Raw genomic sequence first — 25,878 nt, forward strand, 5'->3', positions numbered from 1 at the left:
CATTTGATAATAAAGATTCTCCAAGTACAATGTGTAAAAGACAAAGATGAATGGAACCTCCTTTAATGAAATTACCCTTACATTTCAAATAAGCAAGATCCAACAATTCAGATATTTGACCACAAAAAAAAATTCTACCAAAAATCCTTCACTAAGATGAAGAGGCTAGTAAATTTCTGTAATTTTCTTATATAGGTGCAATTGCCATTTTCAGACACAGGCAATCTAAAAAATCTACATAGAGAACAAACTAACTTTTCCCATTGATAGAACACCCGCATGGTGTGTTGCCTCCCAGGTGCCAGGGTACAGGATGTCTCAGATCAGGTGCAGAGTATTCTGAAGGGAGAAGGTGAACAGCCAGAAGTCTTGGTACACATTGGTACCAATGACATTAGTAGAAAAAGGGAGGAGGTCCTGAAGACAGAATGCAGGGGTTAGGTAGGAAGCTGAAAGGCAGGACCACTAGGATAGTAATCTCAGAATTGCTGCCTGTGCCACGAGCTAGCGAGTGCAAGAATAGCACGACCAGGCATATTAATATGTGGCTGAGAGACTGGTGTAGGGGGCAGGGATTCAGATTCCTGGATCATTGTGGCCTCATCTAGAGGAGGTATGACCCGTACAAAAGGACAGGTTACACCTGAACCCAAAGGGGTCCAAAATCCTAGTGGGCACATTTAATAGAGCTGTTAGGGAGGGTTTAAACTAATTTGGCAGGAGGACGGGAACTGGAGTGATAGGGCTGAAGAAGGGGAAAACAGAAATACATCAAAGATAGCGTGCAACAGAGATTATAGAAAGAACAGGCAAATGAGGCTTAATCAAAGCCAGTGGCATGAGTTACAGGGCAATAGAGGTGTGGTGCAGTTAAAACAGAAAGCAACAAATACTGGACTGAGAGTGTTGTATTTGAATGCACGCAGCATAAGGAATAAAATGGACGATCTTGAAATTCACGACAGATTGGCAAATATGACGTGGCCATCTCTGAAACCTGACTAAGAGATGGCTGCCATTGGGAGCTGAACGTCCAAGGATATACAGTGTATCAGAAACATAGGTTAGTAGGCAAAAGGGGGTGGTGTGGCTCTGTGTATAAGAAATCATATTAAATCATTGGAAAGAGATGACGTAGGATTGGAAGGTGTAGACTCTCTATGGATTGAGTTAAGAAATGGCAAGGGTAAAAGGATCCTAATGGCAGTTGTATACAGGCCTCTAAACAGCAGCCAGGATGTGGATTACAAATTACAGCTGGAGATAGAAAAGGCATGTCAGAAGGGCAATGTTATGATATCATTGGGGATTTTAACATGAAATTGGATTGGGAAAACCAGGCCAGTACTGGACCTCAAGAGAGAGAATTTGTATAATGTCTGAGGGATGGCTTTTTAGAACAGCTTGCTGTTGAGCCCACTAAGGGGACCTGCAGTGCTGGAATGGGTGCCGTGCAATGATCCGGAGGTGATAAGAGAGCTTAACGTTAAGGAACCCTTAAGGAACAGTGATCACAATATGATCAAGTTCACCTTCAACTTTGAGAAGGAGAAACTAAAATCCAACGTGTCGGTATTTCAGTGAAATAAAGGAAGTTACAATGGCATGAGAGGGGAACTGACCGAAGTTGACTGGAAAGGGACACTAGCAGGAAGGACAGTAGAGCAGCCATAGCTGGACTTTCTGCAAAAAAATGAGGGAAGTGCAAGACAGATATATTCCAAATAGGAAGAAATTTTCCAAAGGGAAGAAGGACACTACCGTAGCTGACAAGTGAAGTCAAAACCAAATTAAAAGCAAATCAGAGGGCATACAAGGAAGCCAGAGCTAGTGGAAGATAGAGGATTGGGGAGCTTTTAAAAACTTGCAGAAGGAAACTAAGAAGGTCATTCGGAAGGAAAAGATGAATAATGAGAGGAAGCTAGCGACTAATATTAAGGAAGATATTAAAAGCTTTTTTAAGTATATAAAAGGGTAAAAGAGATTCTAGGGTAGATATAGGATCAATAGAAAATGACACTGGAGATATTGTCATGAGAGATGCAGCGATGGCAGAGGAACTGAATGCGTATTTTGCATCGGTCTTCAGTAAACCGAACATTCAAGAGTTTCAGGAAAGTGAAGTTTGTGCAGTAAAAATTACGACTGAGAAGGTGCTCAGGAAGCTTAATGGTCTGAGGGTGGATAAATCTCCTGGACCTGACAGAATGCACCCTCGGGTTCTGAAGGAAGTAGCTGGAGAGATTGCGGTGGCATTAACGATGATCTTTCAAGAATCGATAGATTCTGGCATTGTACTGGATGAATAGAAAATTGCAGATGTTACTCCGCTATTTAAGAAGGGTGGGAGGCAGCAAAAAGGAAACTATAGACCTGTTAGCCTAGCATCAGTGGTTGGGAAGTTGTTGAAATCGATTGTTAGGGATGAGATTACAGAGTACCTGGTCAAAGCCAGCATGGTTTCCTGAAAGGAAAATCCTGCCTGACTAACCTACTGCAATTCAGAATTAGAATCAGGTTTATTATCACCGGCATGTGACATGAAATTTGTTAACTTAGCAGCAGCAGTTCAATGCAATACATAATATAGCAGAGAGAGGAAAAAAAAATAAAACTATAATAAACAAGTAAATCAATTACGTATATTGAATAGATTTTTTAAAATGTGCAAAAAACAAATACTATATATTAAAAAAAGTGAGGTAGTGTCCAAAGCTTCAATGTCCATTCAGGAATCACATGGCAGAGTGGAAGAAGCTGTTCCTGAATCGCTGAGTGTGTGCCTTCTGGCTTCTGTACCTCCTACCTCATGGTAACAGTGAGAAAAGGGCATGCCCTGGGTGCTGGAGGTCCATAATAATGGATGCTGCCTTTCTGAGACACCACTCCCTAAAGACGTCCTGGGTACTTTGTAGGTTAGTGCCCAAGATGGAGATGACTAGATTTATAACCTTCTGTAGCTTCTTTTGGTACGGTGCAGTAGCCCCTCCATACCAGACAGTGATGCAGCCTCTCAGAATGCTCTCCACGGTACAACTATAGAAGTTTTTGAGTGTATTTGTTGACGTACCAAGTCTCTTCAAACTCCTAATAAAGTATAGCTGCTGTCTTGCCTTCTTTATAACTACATCGATATGTTGAGACCAGGTGAGATCCTCAGAGATCTTGACACTGAGGAACTTAAAGCTGCTCACTCTCTCCACTTCTGATCTCTCTATGAGGATTGGTATGTGTTCCTTTGTCTTATCCTTCCTGAAGTTCACAATCAGCTCTTTGATCTTACTGACGTTGAGTACCAGGTTGTTGCTGTGGCACCATTCCACTAGCTGGCATATCTCACTCCTGCACGCCTTCTCGTCACCACCTGAGATTCTACCAACACTAGTTGTACTGACAGCAAATTTGTCGATGGTATTTGAGCTATGCCTAGCCACACAGTCACGTGGGCTACAGACCCAGAGGTGTGCTAGCGTTGATCACCAGCGAGAAGGATATGTTATCACCAATCCACACAGACTGTGGTGTTCCGGTTAGGAAGTTTAGGAAATTACAAGCAGGGTAGACAAAGGAGATGCAATAGACGTGGTGTACTTGGATTTTCAAAAGGCCTTCGACAAGGGACTGCACATGAGGTTCCTTAGCAAGATAAGAGCCCATGAAATTACAGGGAAGTTACTAGCATGGGTGGAGTATTGGCTGGTCGGCAGAAAACCAAGTGTGGGAATAAAGGGATCCTATTCTGGCTATCTGCTGGTTACCGGTGGAGTTCCACAGGGGAGCAGTGTTGGGACTGCTGCTTTTTACGATGTATGTCAATAATTTGGACTATGGTATTAATGGATTTGTGGCTAAATTTGCTGATGATACAAAGATAGGTGGAGGAGCAGGTAGTGTTGAGGAAACAGAGAGTCTGCGGAGACTTAGATAGTTTAGGGGAATGGGCAAATGAAATACAATGTTGGAAAGTGTATGGTCATGCACTTTGGTGGAAGAAATAAACAGGCAGACTATTATTTAGATGGGGAGAGAATTGAAAATGCAGAGATGCAAAGGGGCTTGGGAGTCTTTGTGCAAGATACCCTAAAGGTTAACCTCCAGGTTGAGTCGGTCGTGAAGAAAGTGAAAGCAATGTTGGCGTTCATTTCAAGGGGTATAAAATATACCTCATTAGATGTTGGTGTTGAGGCTCTCTAAGGTACTCGTGAGACTATACAGAGTATTGTGTGCAGTTTTGGGCTCTTTATTTCAGAAAGGATATATTGACATTGGAGAGGGTTCAGAGAAGATTCATGAGAATGAGTCCAGGAATGAAAGTTTTACCGTATGAGGAACGTCTGGCACCTCTTGGGCTGTATTCCCTGGAGTTCAAGAGAATGAACTGGAATCTCATAGAAACATTCCGAATGTTAAAAGGCCTGAACAGATTAGATATGGTAAAGTTATTTCCCATGGTAGGGGAGTCTAGGACAAGAAGGCATGACTTCAGGATCGAAGGACGTCCTTTTTGAACAGCGATGCAGAGAAATTACTTTAGACAGAGGGTGGTAAATCTGTGGAATTTGTTGCCACAAGCCGCTGTGGAGGCCAAGTCATCGAGTGTATTTAAGGCAGATATAGATAGGTTCTTGATTAGCATCAAAGGGTTTGGGACTAAAGCAGGGGAGTTGGGATGACTGGAAGAATTGGATCAGCCCATGATCAAAAGGTGCAGCACATTCAAAGGGCCGAATGGCCTGCTTCTGCTCCAATATCTTATGGTCTAAGTTGTCAATTAAAAAAAAATTCTGAGACAACTGCACAAATCAAAATTTAGACAACATTTAGCCAACTAAATTCTATCGAACTACATAATTTCCTTTGAAAGAGACCAGCAATCTCGAGCCAATTAAACAGTTAAACAAAAATTCTGTGACTCCAGAGTAAGACAACAGTCATTTAAAACAAAATGCTGATGGGATGCTTTCATTCCCACAATACAACTACTTATGGCTGTGGCAACAAGACAGTTTTAGTGTGGCCCATTCAAAACAGTAGATACTGTAAATTTAGGCAAGGAGTGCAGCAAACACCAGACAGGATATCAAAAGTCATCCACAAAAGATAGGAGTTGTAATACAAACAGCAAACAGTAGAAAAATATTTTCCTTCAACAAAAGTTTTCCAAATAGCAAAGAGACATGGTTCTTACAAAGCAACACAGTAATTTATGTTTTTTTCCACTACCCACATCCCCATACTTCAAAATTCAAAAAAAAATTGCGCTGCAAAACCAAATTATACTGAACAAATAATCAGAATTTATCCTTCACATTCCGATTCACTGGTTTAAATGCGTTCTTGCATTCCTCAGTGAGGCACAAATTGCCAAATCAAGAACACAGCATGCAAAACCAACCTAAACCCGTCAAGGCTGCCATCACCACTAACTGAATGTCACACGTCTTCCCTCGACCATAACAGGAAAACCTTCTCAAGGTAAATGAATTACATAGCAAATTAGAAACTGATAACTACTTCAGATGATGTCACAAAGTGAAAATAGCCAGATACTAGCAATCCAAGCAACACACACAAAATCCTGGAGAAATTCAACAGGCCAGGAATCTATGGAAAAGAGTACAGTCAACGTTTCGGGCTGAGACACTTAATCAGGACTGGAGAAACGAAAAAAGTTGAGGAATCGGAGTTAGAAAATGCAGGGGGGGGCGTGGAGGAAATGCTCTCAGACCATTTCTACCTAAAGCATGCATTCCCCAGTAAACCTCTTCCTCCATCAATGATCAACACAGCAGTGAAGTGGTTCTCATGTCACAATTTGGGTCAGGATCAACCAAGCCCTTTAGCCCATTAAGTCCATTCTTAAAATCAACCACCCATTCCACTAATCCCACACAAATCTTTAAAACACTCTCCACATTCTTGCCAAATCCCCTATACACTGCAGATAATTTAGTGGCCAATGCAGTGTAGAAGGAAACTAGCACATTAAAAAAAATCTATGTAGTCACAGGGAGAAAATGCAAATTTCATACAGAACCCAAGATCAGGATTGAACACAAGTCTTTGACTGCACTACTCTTCAGCTTGCTGTGACAAGCTATAAAAGACAATTATGTAACCCTCCCTCAAGAGGAAAGGCAGAGGTGCTGATGCCTTTGACACAGCAGTGTTGAAACAGGTTGGGCTGCAGGCCTTCAACACCCTCATTCTCTCCTCCTTGATAACTGTTCTCAAACTGATAACAATACAAACTCAGTTTCTCTTTCTCCCGATGTGCTTACTCGGCACAGAACTTCCAGCATGCTTTGTTTTTGTTATATACAAGGAACAATGTGCTTAATTCCACTAAGTGAAAATAATAAAATTGAAAAATTAGACTGTTTTGCAGAAACCCAAGATTTTAAAGCCCTAATAAATTGGCAGCAGAAGACAGGTCATCTGGATGTCGTGAGTTACAGAAAATAAATAAGAGCTCAAGCCAAAACAGCTCCAACTGCATTGCAGGTGTCAAAAGTGGGCAGAAGAACTAGATACTACTGTGGTAATAGATAATCAAATGCCAACATTTCTCAAAGCCAGTCTGTGGGGTCTCTCCAATCCGCTGAACGCTAGCCTACAGAAAACTTGAAAGTGCCCACCGCAAAAATTAAACTAAATTCGAAGACCTGACAGGGACCTGAATTTAAATGCCACTGTGGCAATTAACTAACCTCAGAATGTGACCTCACCAATGGATTGTCATATATAAAAACAACACTGAATCAAGACATAAGATGGAATCTAATTCCTTTCTTTTAGTCTCAGTTCAAGGATTGAATCCATTAAAATGAATATATTGCCCAGACTACTATATCTCTTTCAGACCCGACCAACAGAGATTAACCAAAATCAATTCAATGAATGGCACAAAATGTTTTCAAGGTATATATAGCAAGGTAAACGACCTAGAGTTCGTCTCAAAACTTTGCAATTAGCCAAGGAAAAGGGGAGGATGGGGCCATTCTTCTCTTAGAGATTATTATTTTGCAGCACAGATGAGAGCGGTGATATGCTGGTGCAACCCATCATACGACGCTCAAGGGAAAAACATTGAGGAGAAGATACCTTCCATCCCCATACAGGCAATTTTGGCTGATAACAACCTAGAAAGTTTTATAAATACTATTGCTAACCCATTGGGTGAAATGGACTCTTAAAATATGGAAAACTATTATAAAGTATAAACTAGACAACTAGAGGGAGATATTGTAATTCCTAAATGGTGTGCATATGACTCAGATTTTCCGCAGAATAAACTGGATGCTAGATTTAAGGGCTGGACTCTAAAAGGATAACAGTTCTATGCAATATAACGAAAGAAGGAACACTGCTCAGTTTTGAAATGCTTAAAAAGAAAGACCTATTAGAAAAACAAGATTTTTTTAAAAATCGTATTTGCAGATGTGACATTATGTTAATAGGAGGGTGAAAAATGTAACCGAGGCAAGTACATGTTTGATAGAACTGTTTGGAAAAGCATATAATTCAGATAGTGGTAGGAGAATCATTTCAAGGATCCGTGTATAAGGATCTGTCAAATCTTAAAACACACTCAACTTCATGCATTAAAACAAAATGGGAGAAGGAAGGAGGGATAACTCTATCTGAGGAAGAATGGACAAAAATATGGAGGTATCAATGGAAGTGTACCAGTTCACAGAAATGGAGGGAGTTTGGGTGGAAAAACCTGATAAGATATTTTATTACACCCTCTCAGAAATCCCATTATGATAGTAACCACCCTGTTTGCTGGAGAAATTGTGGAAATCAAAATGCAAACCATTACCATATTTTCTGGGATTGCCCCATTATCAAAGACTATTGGAATGGGATACATAATGCCCTACAAGGCATTTTTAAATGTGAAATGCCCTTAGAAAGCATGATCATATATTTTGGGTATATATCTCAAGAATGGTTAAAAAGAGATAAATATTTAATCAATACTGCTGGTGGCTGGTAAAAAGACTCTTACCAGGAAATAGTTATCACAGGACAGCCCAACTTTAAACACATGGATGGAAATTACAATGGACATTTACAAAATGGAGAAGATAACAGCATCTGTCAATCATAAATTGGAACAATTTGATTCATACTGGGAAAAATGGTTTAACTATATAACTCCACATAGGCCTGATTTTATTCTCAAAAATCAATGATTATGTTGTAGGGGGTGATTTTTTTTTTAACTTGTACATATCTGAAATACATCTTATGGAAATGTTTATATGATGCTGAATTTCAATAAAGAGTAAGTTACAAAAAAAAAGATTTAAGAAAATACTGAATCGTGGAAATATACCATTCTTATCCAATCTGCTCTTCATGCAATTGTAGAACCACAGAAATATCGTTGATTCTATTGCCTACCGAAACAGCTGCATCAAAGCCAACGTGTTTAAACAGAATACAACAAATCTACCTGGACTCAACCTGGGTTCCAAATTCAAAATGTTAGTCACTCCCAAACACAGTTGACATGCAAGCCCACTTGAAAATAGATTAGTTTCACGGGCCGGCTGGTGGTGCAATGACACCAGCGCCAGACTCTGGAACAGAGGTTCCCGGGTTCAAACCCAGGTGGGGCCGCTCCCGAGTATGCTTTCCATCCGTGCCAGGTTGAGTGCTGAGATCGCAACACGACCTCGTAAAATAAAGGGAAAAATACTGTGAAATGTCTGCATGAGGAGTGGTGTGCCACACAGTCTCTCTCTCTCGCTCCGCATCTTGTAAAGGCATGAAAAAGACATTGCCCCACCAACATCGCACACGCAAAAAAAAAAACAGATTAGTTTCTAAATTATGAGAACTGTCCAGACTTATCAAGCAACTGAAGGACCCCAAATCATTCCTTCCAGACTCCGTCATTGCTGTCGTCAGGCAGCGGTACAGGAGCCTGGAGCTCCACATTCAAGGGTCAACAGCACACACATTCTGCCCCCCTCACCCATTGCCATTAGATTCTTGAACTGACCTGAAAATCCCAATTTTATCTTGGACTACATCTCACTCAACATGCACTACTGTCATCATGTTTATTTTTGCTTATTTTGTCATATAGGTTCAGTATAATTCGTGTTAATGTAAATTAATGTAATTCATGCTTGTCATGTCTATAATTTACAGGCTGCTCCTGCAAGCAGCTAATTTTCATGACATTTATATCCTAGGTACATCTGCCTATGACAACAAATTTGAATCACTATCTGGCTACAGTCAGTGGCCATTTTATTAGGTACAGGAGTCAAACCCAGTGTGTTCTACTGCTACAGCTCAACTTCAAAGTTCAACATATTGTGCACTCAGAGATGAATGCACAACACCGTACACTACTGTTGTAAAGCATGGTTATTTGAGTTACTGTCACCCTATCAGTTTGAACCAGCCTGGCCATTCTCCTCTAATCTCTCTCATTAACAAGACATTCCCCCCCCCAAAAAAATGCCACTCTGGAATTTTTTTTGCACCACTCTGTAAACTACAGCGACTACAAAATCTCAGGACATCAGCAGTCTGAGATACTCAAATCAAATCTGGCACCAATCATTCCATGGTCAAAGTCACTTAGATCACATTTTTCCCATTCTGATATTTGAACTGAACAACTGAACCTCTTGACCATCATGCTTTTACGTATTGAGTTGCTGCCACATGATTGGCTACTCAGATATTAGCACTAACGAGCGGGTGTACCTCATAAAATAGCCGCTGTGTGTACGTCTTGACTGGCCAGTAGTACAGGACAAATCCCATCATAGATGGTGATTTTGTACGCAGAAATGTAATGAGGCAATGATACTGTAAGACCTCATGGAGTCAGGTCAAACATGGTGGGCAAGAAGTTATTCAAATGATGAATTAATCTCCTCCTTGTATTTCTTTAGACATGTTTTACAAAGCAGCATAAACAAGATATACTGAGTGGAGGACTTCAATCTCCATCAGTAAATGGCATACCAGCTTAAATATCAGCTGAGCTAGCCAAGTCCTGAAGGGTAATAACCAGAATGGCTCTGCAACAAGTGATAAACCAGATCGACTTCATCCTCTCAAATTCACCTACTGAAGCTTCTATCAGACAGCATAAGCTGGAGTAACCACTGCAGTCCTGCTAAAGGCCGAATCCCCGCTTTGTTATCAAGGACATGATAGCAGTTCAAAACTGGGCAACAAAGCACTGCAAGCCATTAATAGCATTAGAATTGTTGTTTGTTCAAATCATAAACCTATTGTGCAGCATATCCTTTATTCACCCATTGTACTAGACAGAGGAACAACCCAGTTCAATGATTTACACAAGAGCAACTGTACCTAAAAGCAAGAAGCAAGTCCAGCAAACTTACAACAAGAACTTACCAACCATACAACCAACAGGTCAGCTCAGAATGCTGCAATACTGATAGTAATAGGCAAATCAGCAGGTAATGGAAGGTACCAACTGTAAAAAACTGTCCTATCAATGAGGCTAGCATGCAAATACAAAAGTAATTTTAAGTATGTCCACTATATTCAATCATAATTCCAGACTGATCATCCCAGTCACTTTCTCAGATACCCCCATCACAGCAACCATTTCTCAGTCAACTGAATTCACTCCACATAACACCAAGAAACAGCTCAGAGCACTAGGTACAGCAGGCTGAGCAACCAGACAAAATCCCAGCCGTAATTAAGTCATAAAATGTTGGAAACATTTGGCAGGATATACAGTAAAGGGAAAAAAATGATATTTTTAGGCTGGGAAAGAATGATAGAACAAAGGGAACATCTCCAATCGAAGAGGTGGGGTAGAGGCTAGCTCTAGTCAACACCTTGCAAAAGAGCAGAAGTTAAAGAAGTCACCACAGCTAAAGGTACATATACTCATGATCCAGAACCAGCTGTGCTATTATCCAAGCTGTTTCAATATAGTTTGGCAACTACCAAGCAACATGGAAACTTTCCTTCTAGGTCTTGCCCACAAAAGACCAGGACAAATTTAGCTAATTACTGCCATATTTCTTCACTGAAGTGATTAAAAGTTTCACCAATACTGTTACCAAGCAACACTTACTCCCCAGTTCTCTCCTCACTGAGCTTTTCGATGCAATATTTTACTTTGAAGGTTATCCAAGTCCAGGGCCATCAAGGTAAATTAACTCAAAGACAGGAAATATTCTTGAGCAAAGATACTAGCTATAGTTGCTGGCGGTCAAATTTCCCAGCCTTAGGAAATCACTGCAACATCACTGAGCAGATCTAACCACCTTTAGCTGTTTCATCGCTTACCATCCCCCATAAAGTCAAATGAAAAGAGATTTGCTGATGAATGCATAGTTTTCAATTTCTTTCATATCTCTGAAAATTACAGAGTCGATCTGTGCATGTAGCAAACCCGAGCAACATTCAGATACAGGTCATGAAGCACATGCAACAGTTACACTGTGCCATTTGCCAAGCCATTACCAATTCATGAGTTTTAACCATCTTCCACTGACACTCCATGGCACTTCCATTCCTTAAACTCCCACCATCAACACCTTGGGTGCACAACCTAGGAGGGTGGGTCACCATTGAAAAAAAACATTTCTGTATTACTCACAGAGATACTTAGAGGCAAGGTACAGAACCTGCTTATCCCCCCTGATTAGTGTCACATGAACCCATGGGTGCAGGTGTGAAGGTTTTACGAGTAGCTTGTGCTCATCGTAACTTCTGGTTATGTGTCCACTGATGCCGGGCAAACAATCCCAAAGAGAACTGATACTTTATACTGGGGTCACCCATTTTACAAAGACACTGTCCAGTAGAAGGCAATGGCAAACCACTTCTACAGAAAAATTTGCCCAAAAAAACAACAACATGGTCACGGATAGAGAAAAGAATAAGCTCAGGTGAAAGACAGATAGCAGACCATTATCGCTCACGTCATACGGCACAGTACATAATGATGATATATTCCCCCACTTGCTATTTCATGTGATCACAATGGAAACAGCAAGGAGACCATTCCGCCTGACATGTCCATGGCAGCTCTGTATTAATGATGTTCTCTTGCTTCATCCACAAACTAGCTTATCACCATACATTTATCCAATCCCTTAAAAACCACAATAGAAGCTGCAACCATTGTACCCACAGGCATCTCCAGATTCCAACAATATAATGTACAAAAGCTTCCCTCCTATCACTTTTAATTCTTTCTCTATTTTATAACCTCTACCAAATAGAACTGCCTCCCACTATCCACTTAATATAAATACAACTTTATATTTCCACCAAATCTCTCCTCAGCTTCTTTCACTGAATCCCAATCTCTCAATATTTCAACAGATTTTCAATGGATAATTCAAGTATTCGACAAATATTCAGTGAACAAGTTTAAAAATACATATTTTACCACAGACTGTTCATTTTGCATTATAATATTTAGATACAAAAACAGAATAATCTTTATTGACCTTTGAACTAAGTTTCTGCTGAATGGAGCTACTAAACTGATGGACCTTAATCCAGCTCCTTCCTCCCTGCTCTCTCCCCCACCCCAAACTGCCTCCTCCAGTCAACGTTGTGCTGCCTGAATTGACAATGTCAGGACATTCAAAATGCACACATGCTGCGTCTTGTTCTGCTCATTGTTAATAACACAAGAGGTTAAACGTTGTCCCCAACTAGCACACTCACCTCATCAGGAGTTTCCTTGGACTCTGGCTGATTTGGAGCAACACGACGTGCCAAGGCACCAGGACGAATATTACTTAAATTAATCTGCCGTTCTGGTGGTGGACCTCCTCTTGGCTGGCCACGAACAATGATTGCACCACCTGAAAGCACCTGGGAAACAAAAGTAAACCCAAAAATCACCCTATTATGATCCCACATTTAGGAAATAAAAGAACAACAATACCTTAAGCTTTATTTATTCAAGTCAAAACCACCACAGGAAAATCTTTAGGACGACAAAAAAAATATTTTTTTACAATCTGCCAACACTGCCATTTACCTATGTCACGACTAGATAAAAGCAAGTTGTTTCATATTTGTTAAGTTGCGCAGAGCAGATTAATGAGAATAGCAGGAGGAATGGAGATCCCAAAACAGAAACAACATATTATCAATATTTTTACATGCTCAACGACCTTCTAATGGTTCTCTATATAGCATGACAGAACTCTACATCACAAGCTGACATGATTGCTCAGGTATATGGCAGAATATGTAATCAAGTAGAAAATGTATACATAAGAACAAGTGTATAAGCCCCTTGAGCCTGCTCTCCCATTTTATAACTTATTAGGTCATGTTACTTGCCTATCTAATCCCATAACACACAACTGCCCTTGAGTTCAAAAAGCTTTTGTAGCTTTTCAAGTCAACAGCCATACAAAGAAAAAGGAATACATCTTTTTCTTTTAAGTGATAAACAATCAGTTCATTGACTCAAGCCCCCCAACTTCCCACAATAAAATATTCAACTGTAGAAAGAATATCAATGCTTCCCCCAAAGTGAAGTAACTTCCTTTCCTTGAGTTCATTCATTACTTACGCATTGATAACACACTACATAAACAACCAAATTATCTTCTTCAGATTGCAAAATGATTTCTAATTTATCTTTATGATTCCAAAATTTTAAAAATTAACCACATTACTGTTGCACCTGTATTTTTGACTGGATAAAACAGTAGCATCCACAATTATTAAATCGTCTTTTCAATATAATGCAGTGCTTTTAAAAAAGGGGGGAACTTAAATTGAAATTTAGCTCAAGATTTAACCTATTACATTCATTGCTAATATAATTACCATGTTACTAATCAAAATTCTTCAAACCTGCATCAGCCTGAAATTTCCAACATTAAACACCAGATTGGATTTCATTGGTCTTACTGAAATTGGATTTCAGCCATTTTTACATGCAAAAAATAGAAAACATACGCATGGTACAATGCAGGATTTATAGGCACAAAAAGCTTAAGAGACATTTTTTAATGGTACTAAAGGGATTGAATCCCAAGAATAAAGCAACTTACCAAAAAAACCTTAAAGTTGCAAAGAGGGATTTAATTTCTGTGTAATAAAAGCAAACACCCATAGTATAAGCATGCCGCCTCCCAGTGGAAAAGATGGAACACACCTCAGTTTCAGTTCTACACAGGCTCTTCATTTCTCCCTTTTCTCTCCCTCTCTCTCTCCCCATCCTTGTGCACTGTCGACTGTATTGACGCTGCTTCCTGTCATCATATATAACTCTAAAACTTAGTAAATTTCTAAATGGCTCTCATTTTCACATTGCACTCTACTTTCAAACTCATTATGTACGATATAGGATAAATTGTGTAGAAATGAAACAATGACATGTAGACTGTTCCACCTTCCAAAAGTGGTGAGTGGAGTGGCAGGAAGGGGAAAAAACATCTACAATTCAGTATTTTTCTCATAAATACTGGTCCATTCCTACATACTTTTAGAAGTTTGCTGACAATTCCAGATAATGAATACAAGTCATCCACTAGGATTTGTGAATTTGTAGCTCCAGGCTGGGGAAAACGCAGACATATCACTTCCATGTTCATTGTTTGAAAAAACTGAAAGTGATTTAATTGCCACTAAATAAGAAGGAAATCTGCTTACTTAGAATCTTCTTTAGTATCTTTCCCACCACTGATGTGAGAACCACCATTTATAATTTCCAGGATTATCCCATTTCCCTCTTTGAATGGCAAGATGGCACCAGTAAACAACAATTCCATGAGCAACGTCTTCCAAATAGCAAATCTTTTAAATTACTTCAGTTTTTCTATGCCTTCTTATTGTTTTTTTTGTTGTGTTGTGTTGCAGAGACTGTTGGTGCCAGTGATGAACAGTTTGGGTCTCGATCGAGGGATCCAGCATTATGTTGTGCCCGGAGGGCTGCCTCATGGAGATCAGAGACAAGAACCCAAAGGGAACCGGGAGCACAGGCTGACTTGTGGAAAGGACCAAAGATGGGACGTGGGGTCATGAACAACTCGATCCTGAAGCGGCGAGGAAGACTAAAGCATTGAGATGAAGGTTTTCGAACCCAGTCAATGAGCACACCCAATGACACCAGAGAGTCAGTGACGGCTCCCAATGGAAGCCACCACTCAGACTAGTTGTGAGTTCTGAATCAGTTCGATGTTCTGAGATTTGTGATTAGATTGTACTTTAGATTGGCCTCCTTCAATTTATCAGCATTTTCTTTCTTATGGTCAATTGCCAGGTGGCTGATCTCTAACTTCTTTGTGTATGGGGGGGGGGGATAAGGGGATTTTGATGCCACTATTGCTGTTCTTTTTTTTGCGAGGGGGTTGGTCACTGTTTTTTTTCCTGCAAGGGAGGGGTTTGGGATGTGTTGCTATTGTCTCCGTCTTTTTTGACTGAGCATTGTTGCTGTTTTTCCTCTAGGGGAGGGGGTCAGGGATTGGTATTGTTGCTGTGTTTTTTTCCGTGGGGGGGGTGAAGGATTCTTATTATTGCTGCTCTTTTTCTACGGGGAGGAGAGTCAGGGATTTTTTTTTTCCTGTGGTGGTGGGGGTCAGGGATTGTTATTGTTGCTATTATTTTTCTGAGGTCTGTGAGTTTTGTTTATTTTACTTTTTCATGTGTATTGCATTGCTATCTGAAGAAGACAAATATCAGAATTGTATTGTACATGTACACTTTGACAATGAAATGAACCTTGAAACTTGAATAATGGAACAACATTAGCTACTCGCCAATCCTCCTGGCCCTTGCCTGTGGCTAGAGAAGACATCACAATATCAGTCAAGGCCCCAGCAATCTCATCTAGTCTCACTCAATAATCTGGGGTTTCAGGTCCTGGGGATTAATCCATCTTATTATTTATGAGATCTAAAGTTATTGCCTCTTATCTCAAATTAGCATGTTCCACACTGATCTCCCTATTCTCTACGCTCTTCTCCATGGTAAATATGTTCCCTCTTTGATCCTCAAGTTGTCCTACCCACTCCCTAGTTATCCTCTTGCTCTTTATATATCAAAAGTCTTGGCATTTTCTTTTAATTCAACTTGTCAAGGATCTTTCATGGCCCCTCCTGGCTCACCTAATTCCCTTTTTGAGTTCTTTTCAAACTCCTTTACAATTCTCTAGTGTGATTTTAGCTTCCTAGTTTTATGTACGCTTCTTTACCTTCTTGACTAAATTCATCAGCTTCTCAACATCCAAGGTCCCCTAGCCTTGCCGCTCTTCTTACTGGAGATACTTATCCTGTATTCCACGTCAAATGTGGACTTACACAAACTACAGCTCCCAATTAACTCTGGTTCCTATGCAATACTTTCATAATTTACCATGCTTCGATTATCATCTGCAAAGACCATACTTATCCTTATCTGTCGATGGGAGGATCAAGTTATTAAAGTTTTTGACTGCACAAAATTGGGTGACAGCATGGCTCTGTGAACAGGCTCAGTAAGAATGAGCAAAACATGGCAGAAGGAATATTACATAGAAACATAAGAGGTCATCCACTTCAAGTAGAAAGAAATATTCAAAAGCAGTAACTGAATAGTTTGAAAGATGCTGGCAATCAGGGGACCTAGGTAGCCTTGTATACAAATCACTGGAAGATAATATGCAAGTACTGAAAGCAATTAGTAATGTGAAGCCAGCTGGTGGCGCAATGGCATCAGCGCCGGACTCCAAAGCGAAGGTTCCAGAGTTAAATCCAAGTCAGGCCACCCCCCCCGAGCACGCTTTCAATCCGTGCCGGGTTGAGCGTCAAGCTAGCCACTCAACCTCAAAAGAAAAGGATCCAGTCAGGAACATTCACATCGTGACCCGGTTAATCCAAAAGGAGACCAATCCTGACACCACGTGCCAGACAAGAATGGCTGACTGTCTGGTGCGACACGCTAAAAAAAGTAACGTGAACAGTATGTCATGGTTGCCTCAACACTGTGGGCCAAAGGGCTTGTAATATGCTGTAGATTTCTATGTTCTATGTCACCCTTTATTGTAAAAAGATCTGAGTTCCAGAGAAAAACATCCAGCTCCAACTACATGGGAATATTGTGTGCAAGTCTGGTCTCCTTACTCAAGGAAAGATATACTTAAGACAAAACAAGTAGACAAGATTCACTAGAATGCTTCAGAAACGAGTCTTGAGAATGAGGAGGGAATTTATTGAAACAGACAATTTCATGCAGGGCTTGGCAAGATAAATACAGAGATGATGCTTCACATAGCTGGGGTGTCCAGAATAAGGGATTACTCTCACAAATAAAGAGCCAGCCATTAAAAAAAGAGAGAAGACATTTCTTCACCCAGTAGAATCTTTGCATTTCTCCTCCTTAGAGGGGTTTAGAGACTTAGTCACAAAGTACATTCAAGAAAGAATGTAAAAAATCTTTACTGATTAAGAGGTCAAGGATCTGTGCAAGAAAACGACACCCCGGTTGAACATCAACCATGATCTTATGAATGTCAGAGAAGGTATAAATTTGAGTGGGATTAAATTGATTACTTATTTCAAGGAATCAATTTAATCCTGCTCAAATTTATCTTAATTTAAGGTTATTACTGAAGTTATAGCAGGCCCCTCAAAGGATTCATGACAAAGCTAATGTGATTTTGTGAAAAGGAAGTCATGATTAACCAATTTGTTCGAGTTCTTTTCAACAGTCACATGTGCTGTGGATAAAGGAAAACCAGTATATGTAATAAGATTTCAAAAAGTATTAGATAAAGGGCCACATCAAAAGTTATTTCAGAAAATGAAAGTTCGTTGTGTAGGAAGTGGTATAATGTATTCTGAAGATTGGCTGGCTCACAAAAAACAGCAGACAATCCGGTTTACTTCTTGTTGGCAAGTAACTGGCCACAGGAATGATCTCCAAGATCTCAACGTTTTACTAATTTACACAAATAACTTGAGACAAAGACGTCATCAGCAAATTTAGCACCCGTATCAAGTAGAAAAGCAGACAGTAAGGAGAACAAAGAAGCTACAAAAAGTTGTAGTTAGGTTAGAGTGGGCAATGATTTGCAAACAGATCTGCAAAAATGTGAAAATGGTTTGCTTTCACAGTAAAAATAAAAGGCAGCAGTTTATCTAAATGGTGAGAAATTTCAGAGGGATCTGTTGCATGAATCATAAAATGTCGTTCAGTGTGGCAAATTAGCTTACTGAATGTTTTGTTGTGAATCCAAAACTGAGAGGATATGCTTCAGGAATATAGGCCCCAGAGAGGCCACATCTGGAATACGCTCTGAAAAGTTGTTAGCACATTGGAGCCCATTTGTAGACCCAGAGGAGAGTTTTAATGAATATTTCTCATTAGGTTTTACTATGAAAATCATGGAAGCTAAGGAATTGAAGCAAATAAGTTGTGATGCCTTGGACCAAATACAAATTACCGGAGTAAAATTGCTGCAAAACAACAAATTTCAGGACACAGTCAGTGACAGACCTAATTTTGATTCCAAGGATGTATGGTGATCTTAAAGCAGATTTAAAAAGTCTAATCAAGTGTATTCCTAGACCTTGTGGGAATCAAGGGAAGAAAACTATGGAAGTTCTTACAGATATATTTGTTTCATCTTTAGCCACAGGTGAAGCTCCAGAAGAATGAAGGATGTCTAATGTTCAACCATGATTTTAAGAAGAGCAGCAAAGCCTAGCCAGGTAAGCCTGACATCAGTGGTAGTTAATTACTGCAGGTGATTCCAAATGTCAGGATCAACCAGCACTTGCATAGACCAGGACTGAATAGGAATCATCAGCACAAACTATGTCTTACAAATCTGGAAGTTTTCGAAGAGAACAGATGTGGACAGGGTGCAAAACACAGCCATAGTAATATAGCACAGAAACAGGCCTTTGGTCCATCCAGTCTACGCCAAACTGTTATACTACCAATCCCCATTGACCCACACCTGGACCATAGCCCTCCAAAAACCTACCATCTATATGGTAACCCAAATTTCTCTTAAAAATTAAAATCAAACCAACATCTATCACCTCCACTGGCAGCTCATTCAATCTCAGTGGAAAAAGCCTGCTGGTTTACCTTTTTTTACACCCCACATAATTTTGTATACCTCTATGAAATGCCCGCTTTGCTACCGCTACTACTGTGTGGTAACCGGAATCTCCGGAGCTGAAGGCCCCAAAATCCTCGGCTTTGCGTGTTTCAGCAACCGGGGAGAGGTTGAAGGCGCTCGGCAGAGGATGGCGCTCAGGAGGCTGTATTGGAGAGGGTGGTCGGAAGCTCGAAGTTTTCGGATGGATGGACTGAGTGTCGGCTGCTTCCAAGGCATCGGCAACTTGACAGTGCCTGGAGGTTTATGGCAGGGAGTTTCTCCCTTTTGCTGCCTGCTATCGGGGACTCGGGACTCTGACACCTTTTTTTTTTACTGTGCCCATGGTCTGTTCTTCATCAAATTATGGTATTGCTTTGCACTGCTGTAACTATATGTTATAATTATGTGGTTCTGTCAGTGTTAGTCTTTGGTTTGTCCTGTTTTCTGTGATATCACTCCGGAGAAACATTGTATCATTTCTTAATGCATGTATGCATTTCTAAATGACAATAAAAGAGGACTGAGTGTTCTCATAATCTGAAAAAAAAATCACCCCTCATTCTCTGACACCCCAGGGAATAAATTCCTAACTATTCAACCTTCCAATATATTTCAGGTTTTAAGTCCCAGTAATATCCTTGTAAAATTTCTCTACACTTTTTAAATCTTTCCTTTAGGCAGGTGACCCAAAACTGCACAATACTCCACATTAGGCCTCACCAACATCCCATACAACTTCAACATAACATCCCACCTCCTATACTCAATACATTGATTTATGAAGGCCAATGTGCCAAAAGCTTTCTTTACGACCCTGTCTATCTATAAAACCACTTTCAAGGAATTATGGTTCTATATTCTCAGATCCCCCTGTTCTACCACACTCCTCAGTACCCTACCACTCACCGTGTAAGACCTGCCAAGGCAGGTCCTCGCAAAGTGCCACACCTCTCGCTTGTCTGCATTAAATTCCATCTGCCATTTTTTCAGCCCATTTTTTCCAGCTGACAGATCCCTGCAGTTCACCACTAGTCCCTTCAGTCAGGGAGGCAACCATCTACTATCACTCTCTGATTTCTCTCGCTAAGCCAATGTCAAATCCAATTTACTATCTGATCCCAAGTTCCAAGCCACTGAACCTTCTTGACAAGCCTCCCAGTCAGGATTTTGTCAAAGGCCTTGCTGAAGTCCACACAGACAACATCCACTGCCTTCCCTTCATCAGCTTCCTTCTCAAAAGTCTCGAGAAAATTGGTTAGACATGACCTCCCATGCACAAAGCCACGTTGACTATTGCTTATCAGGCCCTGGCTATCCAAATACTGATATACTATAGCCAGTCCCTTAGAAAACTTTCCAATAATTTACCAATTAGTGATGTCAGGCTCACTGGCCTATAATTTCCTACCTTATTTTAGAAACATTTTTTGAACAACAGAACATTAGCTATCCTCCAGTCCTCTGGCACCTCACCCATGACTAGGACATTTTAAATAACTTTACCAGAGCCCCTGCTACTTCTGCACAAGCCTTCCAAAAGATCCAAGAGGAAACGGGTGCATTGTCTAAATGGCATTTGAAAAAGGATAGCTTGTCTGGAAAATTATTTCCCATGGGATCCAGGAAGAACTAGCTAAGCGGATAAATAATTAGAGGCCTGTGCCAAGAGAATCAATGTAGATCCCAGCACTGTTCATCATCCATGTAAACAATTTGGATGAGAAAATACAAGACACGGTTGCAGATTACACTAAAATCAGAGGTATTGTAGACAATGAACATAGTTATCAAAAATCACAGGGGTCTCTTCATCAGCTAGGTAAGTGAGCTGAGGAACGGCAAGTAGCATTCAATCCAGTTAAGTGCAAGGTGTTGTATTTTGGGAAGTATGACCAAGGTAGGACTCAGCAAAGTGTTGTCGAACAGAGGTGTCAAGCTTTGTTCGACTAGTACTTAGAATGCATGTATTCTGTTTGGGGCCCTGAATGGTGGCAAAGGAAGAGCAGAATAAGCTGGAATCCTTACTCATCACTGTTCAAGGGCCACAAATAGTTCTTCCAGTAGAGGCAAAACTTCACCTACAAGTCTGTCAGAGTCCTGCAAAGGATTTCAGCCCAAATCCTCGACAGTACTTTTACCCCCACATATGCTGCCTGGCCTGCTGAGTTCCACCAGCATTTTGTGTGTTGCTCAGATTCATCTACTGTACCCCACTGCGACCTCTAAAGTTTGAGATCTGACATAGATTGGGGGACCAGTTTAAGCAACTTTGCTCCATCAGCAACAGGAAGGCTTCTCAATGGCCAACCATTTTAATTCCACTCCCCATTCCCATTCAGACATGGGAGTTCATGGCCTCAACTCTACAATGAGGGCGCACTCATGCAAGAGGAGCAACACCTCCCAATCCATCTGGGTAGCCTTCAACCTGATGACATGGACATCGATTTCTCCAACTTCCAGTAATTTCTCTCCCTTCACTCCTTTTCCATCCTGGTTCCCCTCTCACACCTTCTCCTCACCTGCCTATCAATTCCTTCTGGGGCCCCCTCCTCCTTCACTTTCTCCCATGGAGTACTCACCTCTCCTATCAGATTCCCCCTTTCTCAGCCCATTACCTATCACCTCCCAGCCTCTCACTTCATCCCCTCCCCCACCCACCTACCTTCCCCTTCACCTGGCTTCACCTATCATGTTCCAGCTTGTACTCCCTCCCACCAGCATTTTATTTTGGATTCTTCTCCCGTCCTTTCCATTCCTGATGAAGAGTCTGTCTGAAATGCTGACTCTTTATTCCTCACCAAGGAAACAACTTTGGCACCTTTTGATCAACAGGAACAATTTTCAAATATAGGGATTTCATAATCCATGCATCCTAACTCTCTGAACCCACCTTCTCTAAAGCCCAAAGAAGCAAGGTAACACATCTTCATCAGGTTTAACTATTAATTCCTCTTATTACATTTAGTTAATATGGCGGTGATAATAAACCAGATTCTGATTTTGTATCAAAACACCTTTACTTTCATTTATGAGCAATCTCACTCTTCAGTGATTCTACACATTGACTTTTACAATAAGGCACAAAAAGACCTCCGATTTAATTCCTAATTTCCAGTAAGTGAGATCAGCTACATTTGTTTAAATCTGCTGAAATGAGGCCGGTGACAAAGGCAACCCACGCTTGTACATTTAATGTATTGGTCACTGATCCTAACCTACCACGATAAACTCAGACTTGAAAAGTCACCAAGAAAAAATATTTTAAAACAAGTATTTCAAAGATCTTATACCATCTCTTTTCGTGGATGGTCGCGAAGAAAAAGCATTTCAGGATGTATATTGCATACATTTCTGACATTAAATGTACCTTTGAAACCTTCCACCCAGCGACATTGAAAGATTTAGATGCAATAGTACCGCACCTCCTCAAATGAGGCTGGCTATCAACTCAGGAATAACCACAAACTTTAATACTACACCTATGCTAAATGGGATGCCATGGGAGCGTAACAACTCAACACTATACAGCTTGGGAGTGGAGTTCACAGTTCAATTCTGACTTTCAATCTGTAAGGAATTTGTACATTCCTCCCTGTGAACACTTGGGTTTCCTCCGGGTGCTCAAGCTTCCTCCCACAGTCCAACGATGTACCAGTTGGTAGGCTAATTGGTCATTGTAAATTGTCCAGTGATTAGGCCAGGGTTAAACAGGTATTTTGCTGGTGAGCTGGAAGGGCCTGTAGCATAAGCCAACTTGTCAAACTCTTTATCTAAGTTTCTATCCTCAATCATCACCTCCTCAAACACTCAATCAAGTCTGTAAGATACGACTTGCCCCACACAAAGCCATGCTACCAGCAAAAGTCTATCGTACTCCAGATGCAATTAAATCCGATCCCAAGAATATCATCCAATAATGTTACAACTCTACAACTGACATGAGGCTCACAAGACAAACATTTTGTATGAGAGTCAATCCTTTCTTCAATTGGCATTGGAACATTGTTAAGCTGAAGAATATCATACTAGATTCTGCCTCATTCAATAGAGTCAGAGTTATACAGAACCAAATTAAGCCCTTTGACATGGAGTTTAATGTACACAAGTGAGGTGTTGTGCTTCCGGAGGTCAAATGAAAGAGGGAAGTACGAAGTAAATGACAGTAATGTACAGAAGGATTTTGGCCACAATCAAGTCCCATTTGCCTAGATTTGGGTTACATTCCTCTAAATCTTTCCTATCTTTTCCATGCATCTAAATGTCTTTTAAGTCCTTCTCTTCATCTGAAATCTACGTACTTCAGTTTCAATCCTACTCTGGGGAAAAAGACTGGCTTTTCTATACCCCTCTTGATTTTTTTTTCCTCTAGGAAGCCACCCTCAGCCTCCTAAACTTCTGACAATGAATCAGAATCAGGTTTAATATCACTGGAATATGGCGTGAAATTTGTTAACTTTGTAGCAGCAGTACAATGCAATACATAATATAGAAAATCTGAATTACAGCTAGCATATGCATATTAAATAGTTAAATTAAAAAACAGAAATAAAGAAGTATGAGCAATTGTTCAGGGGTTCAATGTCCATTTAGAAATCAGATGGCAGACAGGAAAGCGCCGTTTCTGAATCACTGAGTGTGCCTTCAGGCTCCTCTACCTCCTTCCTATGGTAAAAGTGAGAGGGCATGTCCCGGGTGGAGGGGGTCCTTGATGATGGAAGCTGCTTTTCTGAGGAACCGCTCCCTGAACACATCTTGGATACTGCGGAGGCTAGTACCCATGGTGGAACTGACTAGTTTTTAAACTCTCAGTCGACTACTTCGATCCTGTGCAGTGGCCATCGCCCCCCCCACCGCCATACCAGACAGTGATGCAGCCACTCAGAAGGCTCTCCACTGTAGATGTATAGAAATTTTCCAAGTGTTTTGGGTGCCAAACTAAATCTCCTCAAACTCCTGATAAAATATAGCTACCGTCCTGCTTTCTTTATAGTTGCATCGCTATGTTGGGAGCAAGTTAGATCAAAGCCCTCCAGTTCTGGTGACACCCACCTGAATTCACCTTTTTCAGTTTAATGGCAAACTTCCTATAGCTGAACAACCAAAACTACACACAATACTCCAACTGTGGACTCTTCAATCAGCAGCAGTTGCAATAATGACACCTCAACTCCTCTACTCAATGTCCTGACTAATGAAAGCAAGTTGCCAAATGCCTTCATCGGCACCCTGCCACCCTTTATCTACATTCCTATCAGAAATACGTTTGCCAATAATAGGCAAAGCAGTATTGAGTAGTAAAGAAAATTAACAAATATTAAGATGGCTTTTATTTCAGCAGTAGGGTCAAATTCTGGATTCACCTTGGTGAATCTTTTTAAAAAATCTGCATGAAGAAAACTTTTACAAGAATACATACATGGAGATCCACAGGGAACAGCTCTGTACGTGGTATTAACTAATTCTGCAGCCAGCCTTCAATGCAACGTATGACCCGACTAACCAGAACCATTTCATAAGCAGGATATACACTTAATTTCACCAACATTCTTAAATGTTCCAATCTCCTTGCAGAAAAGTAACTGATAATTCCGGGGGTGAGTACATTTAAAGTACTTCGAAAGCACAATCCAAGGTAAGCATCTGCGCAACTATCAAAATGCACATGCGCTTGCGTTTTTAATGGGTTATAGTTATTGGAAAAACAAAACGGTATGAATCCCCCTCGTCCACGATGGGTACATTTGCTGGAAAGAACAACTAATATTGAAGCATGCAACTTTCTCCCGCCTTAGGAGCAACGTGTTACTTTCGATGATCGGTTACGCCGTACACGCACTCCCTTGTTTCGATCGCGTATTTGGTGCATCTATTTGGAACAGCCCTCAGTCCTTTCGCTTATTCATATTCACTCCCTCCAAGGTTGACGTGCTTCACTGTTACCCTTTCGGCAAGACGAGGAAACCTCAGAGCTGAGCTCACTGACGCCATAGGATTTCCTGCTGCCCGACTTACAGCCCTTTAAGACTCCCTCTACTGATCGATCGGACCAAACCTAAGTTTGGAGTTCGTGGGCACACAGTTACTTGCAAGACTTCTTGACCACTTTACATCGTTCCCTCTATCTCTCCCAATAAAAAATACACTGCCTGACCTCTTGTCAAACCCTCCCAGACTGAAACCCCGAACTTTCCAGGCTAACAAATGTTTACGGAGTTGACGCCGATGTTGCAACTGCTCAAATAAAGTTTTATTTTGGCGGTCTCAGTTCGGGAAGGGGATAAACCTCCACAGCTTGTTATTTCTTGCTCTTCGCCACCCACTTCCAACCTTTGACTCTTTGTCAAACTACACCCTCCCTCCAAAAAAAACCGATCTTCCCAAACCAGCAACATGACTTTTAGATTGCACGCTGCTCCTGCCTTCCGACCCACGAACGATGCCGGCAGCTCACCAGCTTGACGATCCCTCGCTGGAGCGGAAGGGCCGGAGCTGCTGACTGCGCTTGAGAAGAAGTAGCTGCTGCTGTCGCCATCGTGCCTGAACCGAGCTGTGAATGAACCGGAAAAAGAAAGCCCAGGGGCGCGCAGCACGCGACTCCGAGTGACTGTTTCCGGGGTGGGAGCCAGAGGCGACGGGGACTGAAGGGTGGGACACGTCATGGTTACCACGGCAACCCTTTCCGGGTTACCGGACTCGGGGAGGCCTAGGACACGTCAGCTCAATCTCACGGGGTGCAGTGAGCATGTGCGTGTTGGTGGCCGGTTTTCTTGTTATGTTCTCTCGCT

The 25,878-nt window shown here is 41.0% G+C and overlaps 1 protein-coding gene across 1 annotated transcript in view; it reads right to left on the reverse strand.

Annotated features, from left to right (window-relative positions):
* The window catches only part of snd1 (staphylococcal nuclease and tudor domain containing 1), a 952,477-nt gene extending 926,802 nt beyond the window's left edge, over positions 1 to 25,675 (reverse strand). The window contains exons 1-2 of the mRNA XM_063072967.1: positions 25,545 to 25,675; positions 12,706 to 12,855 (exon numbers count right to left, since the gene is read on the reverse strand). Coding sequence (XP_062929037.1) covers positions 12,706 to 12,855; positions 25,545 to 25,625 — 231 coding nt within the window. The 5' untranslated portion in view covers positions 25,626 to 25,675. The remainder of the gene's footprint in view (positions 1 to 12,705; positions 12,856 to 25,544) is intronic.
* Between the last annotated feature and the right edge of the window lie 203 nt (positions 25,676 to 25,878).

The sequence above is a fragment of the Mobula hypostoma genome, chromosome 20, assembly GCF_963921235.1.
Source record: "Mobula hypostoma chromosome 20, sMobHyp1.1, whole genome shotgun sequence".
In the NCBI taxonomy this organism is placed as follows: Eukaryota; Metazoa; Chordata; class Chondrichthyes; order Myliobatiformes; family Myliobatidae; genus Mobula; species Mobula hypostoma.